Source organism: Pongo pygmaeus, chromosome 9 (genome assembly GCF_028885625.2).
Source record: "Pongo pygmaeus isolate AG05252 chromosome 9, NHGRI_mPonPyg2-v2.0_pri, whole genome shotgun sequence".
NCBI lineage: Eukaryota > Metazoa > Chordata > Mammalia > Primates > Hominidae > Pongo > Pongo pygmaeus.
In genome coordinates this window covers 69,913,170-69,919,125 of record NC_072382.2, presented here as the reverse complement: position 1 = coordinate 69,919,125, position 5,956 = coordinate 69,913,170, and the positions used below count along the sequence as shown (strand labels likewise).

Here is a 5,956-nt window from a genome sequence, read left to right as displayed (position 1 = left end):
TTCTGCCACTTAACTTCTTTGTGCCTCATCCTATCTGTAAAGGGGGGTAATAACAGTCTTTGTAGGGACCAAGGGAAACTTTCCCTTCGCCCTCTGAAATTCTGCTGAAAAATCAACCCACAAAAAACAGATTAATTGAAGAAAAGGCATAGAAATTTTATTAACGTGTCCACGGGGAACCACAGAGTGACTACCCACTTCCCAAACGAGTTCAGAAGCTTATGTGCCATTCACGCAAAGCGGGTTATGGGAGTGAGGGGAAGAGGAATTCTGCTGAGGGAGAAGGAATGGATCAGGGAACAGATAAACTAGTACATTATCATGTGAAAGGGTCTGTTCAGGTGTGATTATATTCTTGGTTTTATAGGGAGGGGAAGAAAAAAAACAATTGTTCCTTTTGATGGGTCTGGGCGCTAGGTAAAGGCTTTGGGAGAAAGGGGGCGGGCGTAGGAGGGTCAGAGAGACCTTAAGGCTTAACTTAGTAAGTCAAACCACCATATTTTGAGTATGGATTTCTGAGCCCCAATATAATAGGTACTTCTTAGGGCTGTTGTGAGAATTGAAGATTATTAATTATAAAGTGCCTGGGTTGGTGCTTGGCATATCGTGAACAACTCCATAAATGCTCGCTTTTACTGTCGTGGATACACGGAAGTGGGAGACCCAATTGGGTTCCAGCCCATGTTATTGGCCCCCATGGCTATATGGTCTTTACGGCTTCCTAGTCTCTTCACCATCTCTAAGGTTTGGTTTCCTCATCTGAATCAAAGGTGAGTGATTCTCAGGGTGACTCAAGGGTGCTGGTGCCAGTGGCAGAGCATGGGAAATCGAGGGAAGGCGCCTTCCTGTCAGAGGCAACACACCCAGTAGGAGGATCCTGCCGGCCCTGCTCTCTCCTACCTTCCCTTCCCGGGCTAAACGCTGGGGTCGGTCTGGCAGCTATTCCGGGAATCTGAGCGCAGATTCGGACAAAGGAGACGTCTTCCACCGACCACATCACATGGAGCTCCAAAGCACGAGCACGGCCTCCCGCGGCTGTGACCTCAAGGCGGAGCCCCTGGTGACCTCAGGGAGAGTCCCCACCCCCGCAGCCCGTGCGCCCTGGGGCAGGGCGGGGGCGGGGAGAGGGGGCGGGGACGGGGAGAGGGGGCGGGGACGGGGAGAGGGGGCGGAATCGGGGCGGTCCCGGGAGCGCCCCGCCCGCTCCGCCTCCGCAGCGTTGACAGCTGCCCGCCACCGAGAGATCAGCTGTTGGAGATCAGAGGAAGAGGAAGGGGCGGAGCTGCTTTGCGGCCGGCCGCGGAGCAGTCAGCCGACTACGGAGAAGGGTAATCGGGTGTCCCCAGCGCCGCCCGGGGCCCTGAGGGCTGGCTAGGGTCCAGGCCCGTGGGGACGCGACAGACGAACCAGCCCCGTGTAGGAAGCCCGACAATGCCCCGCTACGGAGCGTCATCCCGCCAGAGCTGCCCCAGGTCCGGCCGGGAGCAGGGACAAGACGGGACCGCCGGAGCCCCTGGACTCCTTTGGATGGGCCTGGTACTGGCGCTGGCGCTGGCTCTGGCTCTGGCTCTGTCTGACTCTCGGGTTCTCTGGGCTCCGGCAGAGGCTCACCCTCTTTCTCCCCAAGGCCATCCTGCCAGGTTACATCGCATAGTGCCCCGGTTCCGAGATGTCTTTGGGTGGGGGAACCTCACCTGCCCAGTCTGCAAAGGTCTGTTCACCGCCATCAACCTCGGGCTGAAGGTGAGCACTGAAGGGGCTGCAGTGGAGGAGGCCGAAGGGAGTGCTGGGGCTGGGGGCTGTGTCTGATGCTGGTGCCCTGGGGTCAGAATGCATCCCTGATGGAGAGGGTGGCATCCACAATCCGTCACTGAGTTTGCTCCCCTTTGGGGACACACATGGCTACATGCCACCATCACTCCATTGTGACCTTTGTGAAGTAAGAAAATAATGCAGACAGTGCCTGAGAAAGTCAGCTTGCCAAGCAAAGGCCTCATGCCACAGGCCTCTGAGCTAAAGAGGAAGCGATAGCCTGGTGCTGCCTGAGTTACAGGGCAATATCTGGAAGGCAAAGGTGTGCACTGAGCTTTCTTCACCATGGTGCACTGAGTCCTGCCCAGCCCCAGTTTGGAAATGGAGGCCCAAGGGGTGGTGGCCAGGGGTTGGCCTGGTTCCTCTGCTCTGCCTCTGATTTCTCACCATGCGCTCATCCCACTGCAGAAGGAACCCAATGTGGCTCGCGTGGGCTCCGTGGCCATCAAGCTGTGCAATCTGCTGAAGATAGCACCACCTGCCGTGTGCCAATCCATTGTCCAGCTCTTTGAGGATGACATGGTGGAGGTGTGGAGACGCTCAGTGCTGAGCCCATCTGAGGCCTGTGGCCTGCTCCTGGGCTCCACCTGTGGGCACTGGGACATTTTCTCATCTTGGAACATCTCTTTGCCTACTGTGCCGAAGCCGCCCCCCAAACCCCCTAGCCCCCCAGCCCCAGGCGCCCCTGTCAGCCGCGTCCTCTTCCTCACTGACCTGCACTGGGATCATGACTACCTGGAGGGCATGGACCCTGACTGTGCAGACCCACTGTGTTGCCGCCGGGGTTCTGGCCTGCCGCCCGCGTCCCGGCCAGGTGCCGGATACTGGGGCGAATACAGCAAGTGTGACCTGCCCCTGAGGACCCTGGAGAGCCTGTTGAGTGGGCTGGGCCCAGCTGGCCCTTTTGATATGGTGTACTGGACAGGAGACATCCCCGCACATGATGTCTGGCACCAGACTCGTCAGGACCAACTGCGGGCCCTGACCACTGTCACAGCACTTGTGAGGAAGTTCCTGGGGCCAGTGCCAGTGTACCCTGCTGTGGGTAACCACGAGAGCACACCTGTCAATAGCTTCCCTCCCCCCTTCATTGAGGGCAACCACTCCTCCCGCTGGCTCTATGAAGCGATGGCCAAGGCTTGGGAGCCCTGGCTGCCTGCTGAAGCCCTGCGCACCCTCAGGTACTTATCGTCCATGGAAACCCAGGAAGGGAAAAGAAAGGTGAATGAAAGTGAAGGGAGAAGGGAACCTGGGGCATTGTCTCTGATTGCTCTAACATGAGTCCTTAGTGCTCTTCATTTGGCTCCCCTAATCTGACTCCACCTTCCCTTTCTACTCTTTTGCCACACCAGGCTTTTTTTTTTTTTTTTTAATTTTAGTTTAGTTTTTGTAGAGACAAGATCTTGCTATGTTGCCCAGGCTGGTCTCAAACACCTAACCTCAAGCAATCCTCCTGCCTCGGCCTCCCAAAATGCTGGGACTACAGGCATCAGCTACTGCTCCTGGCCCTCTTTTTTTTTTTTTTTTTTTTGAGATGGAATCTTGCTCTGTTGCCCAGGCTGGAGTGCGGTGGCACCATCTCAGCTCACTACAGCCTCCACCTCCTGGGTTCAGGCAATTCTTCTGCCACAGCCTCCCAAGTACCTGGGACTATAGGTGCACGCCACCATACCCAGTTAATTTTTGTATTTTTAGTAGAGATGGGGTTTCACCATGTTGGCCAAGATGGTCTTGATCTCCTGACCTCATGATCCGCCCACCTCGGCCTCCCTAAGTGCTGGGATTACAGGCATGAACCATTGCACCCGGCTTTCCAGCCCTCCCTTTCTACTCTTATCTCCAGCCACCCTCCTTCAAAGGTCTGGCAGCATAACTTCTCTATGCCCCAGCTGTGTCTTTGCTCATGTTGGCCCTCTGGAAATGATTTCCCCCTTTTTTTTAAGTGCTCCAGTTTTTCCCACCTTTTCCATCCCATGTCATCTTCCCTCTGTGTGGTCCTTGCTTCCCATTCTAGCTCACTCTTATCCCTCCCCCATACTCCTGGAGCCCTCTGCCCTCGGAGTCTTTTGTGTCACACAGACCCAATAATTAGAACTGTTTGGTCTCTGGCTAGACTGTGAGCTCCTTGCAGGTGGGGAAGATGTCATGTATGCTTTTACCCTCCACCCAAATGCCCAGCACAGGAGGACCAGCATTGGAACAAGCGTTGACCTCTCATGTTTACTTTGTTTCAGAATTGGGGGGTTCTATGCTCTTTCCCCATACCCCGGTCTCCGCCTCATCTCTCTCAATATGAATTTTTGTTCCCGTGAGAACTTCTGGCTCTTGATCAACTCCACGGATCCTGCAGGACAGCTCCAGTGGCTGGTGGGGGAGCTTCAGGCTGCTGAGGATCGAGGAGACAAAGTGAGGGCGAGTAGTGGGAACACGGTGGTGCTTGGGGGACAAGCAGGCTCCTGTTGAGCTGGAGCACCTCTGGGCACAGAAGTTTGATTTTTCCTGGCATTCCCAACGAGTGTTCCCTGGGGATTCAGCTCATGGTCACTGTTGAAAGCCTTCATTCAGTCCCCCTGTCTCTAGCCAGGGCTGCCTGGACCCCTGGATGCCCTGATTACCATCCTTAACTCTCCCTACTAGGTGCATATAATTGGCCACATTCCCCCAGGGCACTGTCTGAAGAGCTGGAGCTGGAATTATTACCGAATTGTAGCCAGGTAGGAGGGAGATGAGGGTGGGAGTGGGGACAGGGTGAGTGTCTAAAGGCTGAAAATTCCCTTGAGCATCTCACCATCCCTGTTGTCCCATGGAGTGGGGAGGCTCCTCACTAGAACAGGTTGGAGAAAGAGGGCATCCTGTCTCCCCAGATCTCTTCCTACCCCTCCCTAGAATCTTCTGAATGTAGTATCTTCTGGCCAGGTATGAGAACACCCTGGCTGCTCAGTTCTTTGGCCACACTCATGTGGATGAATTTGAGGTCTTCTATGATGAAGAGACTCTGAGCCGGCCACTGGCTGTAGCCTTCCTGGCACCCAGTGCAACTACCTACATCGGCCTTAATCCTGGTGAGTGAGGCAGAAGGGAGCCTCCCTTATCCTGGAGTTGGTGGGATAGAGGAAGGAGGTTGGAGCCAGAGCCTGCAAAGCATGGGCAGGATGTACGGCCCCTCCCTGGAGTTACCCTTGCTCCTTTCCCCTCCAGTCAGCCCCGCTTCCTTGCAGGTTACCGCGTGTACCAAATAGATGGAAACTACTCCGGGAGCTCTCACGTGGTCCTGGACCATGAGACCTACATCCTGAATCTGACCCAGGTGAACATACCGGGAGCCATACCGCACTGGCAGCTTCTCTACAGGGCTCGAGAAACCTATGGGCTGCCCAATACACTGCCTACCGCCTGGCACAACCTGGTATATCGCATGCGGGGCGACATGCAACTCTTCCAGACCTTCTGGTTTCTCTACCATAAGGGCCACCCGCCCTCAGAGCCCTGTGGCACGCCCTGCCGTCTGGCTACTCTTTGTGCCCAGCTCTCTGCCCGTGCTGACAGCCCTGCTCTGTGCCGCCACCTGATGCCAGATGGGAGCCTCCCAGAGGCCCAGAGCCTGTGGCCAAGGCCACTGTTTTGCTAGGGCCCCAGGGCCCACATTCGGGAAAGTTCTTGATGTAGGAAAGGATGAAAAAGCCCAAATGCTGCTGTGGTCCAACCAGGCAAGATCATCCGGTGAAAGAACCAGTCCCTGGGCCCCAAGAATGCCAGGGAAACAGGACCTTCTCCTTTCCTGGAGCTGGTTTAGCTGGATATGGGAGGGGGTTTGGCTGCCCGTGCCCAGGAGCTAGACTGCCTTGAGGCTGCTGTCCTTTCACAGCCATGGAGTAGAGGCCTAAGTTGACACTGCCCTGGGCAGACAAGACAGGAGCTGTCGCCCCAGGCCTGTGCTGCCCAGCCAGGAACCCTATACTGCTGCTGCGACCTGATCCCACCAGTGTTAAAATAAAGATAAGAGACTTGGACTGTGGACCCCTGTGTGACTGTCCCAATTTCTTCTTTCCAAGCAAGCAGGGCAAGGAGATCTTTGGAACAAGATCATAACTGAGGCACAGGGTAATGGGGTTGATGGTGTGGTACAGGCATGAGAAGGCACACA

At 55.6% G+C, this 5,956-nt stretch overlaps 1 protein-coding gene across 1 annotated transcript; it reads left to right on the top strand.

Moving 5' to 3' along the window:
- Positions 1–1,132: 1,132 nt before the first annotated feature.
- Positions 1,133–5,829, top strand: SMPD1 (sphingomyelin phosphodiesterase 1). The gene is made up of 6 exons (XM_054439207.2): positions 1,133–1,743; positions 2,221–2,993; positions 4,047–4,218; positions 4,450–4,526; positions 4,729–4,874; positions 5,031–5,829. Exons 1-6 carry the CDS (start codon positions 1,432–1,434, stop codon positions 5,438–5,440), a joined length of 1,890 nt encoding a protein of 629 aa, XP_054295182.1. The 5' UTR covers positions 1,133–1,431; the 3' UTR covers positions 5,441–5,829.
- The last annotated feature ends 127 nt before the right edge of the window (positions 5,830–5,956 follow it).

What these genes read in the sequence shown, in the direction of transcription:
- SMPD1 (XM_054439207.2), top strand. Translation starts at nt 1,432, where the DNA reads ATGCCCCGCTACGGAGCGTCATCCCGCCAGAGCTGCCCCAGGTCCGGC. An exon ending in TATTACCGAATTGTAGCCAG is followed by an intron (nt 4,527 to 4,728) that starts GTAGGAGGGAGA and finishes TCTTCTGGCCAG; the next exon opens with GTATGAGAACACCCTGGCTG. An exon ending in CTACATCGGCCTTAATCCTG is followed by an intron (nt 4,875 to 5,030) that starts GTGAGTGAGGCA and finishes GCTTCCTTGCAG; the next exon opens with GTTACCGCGTGTACCAAATA.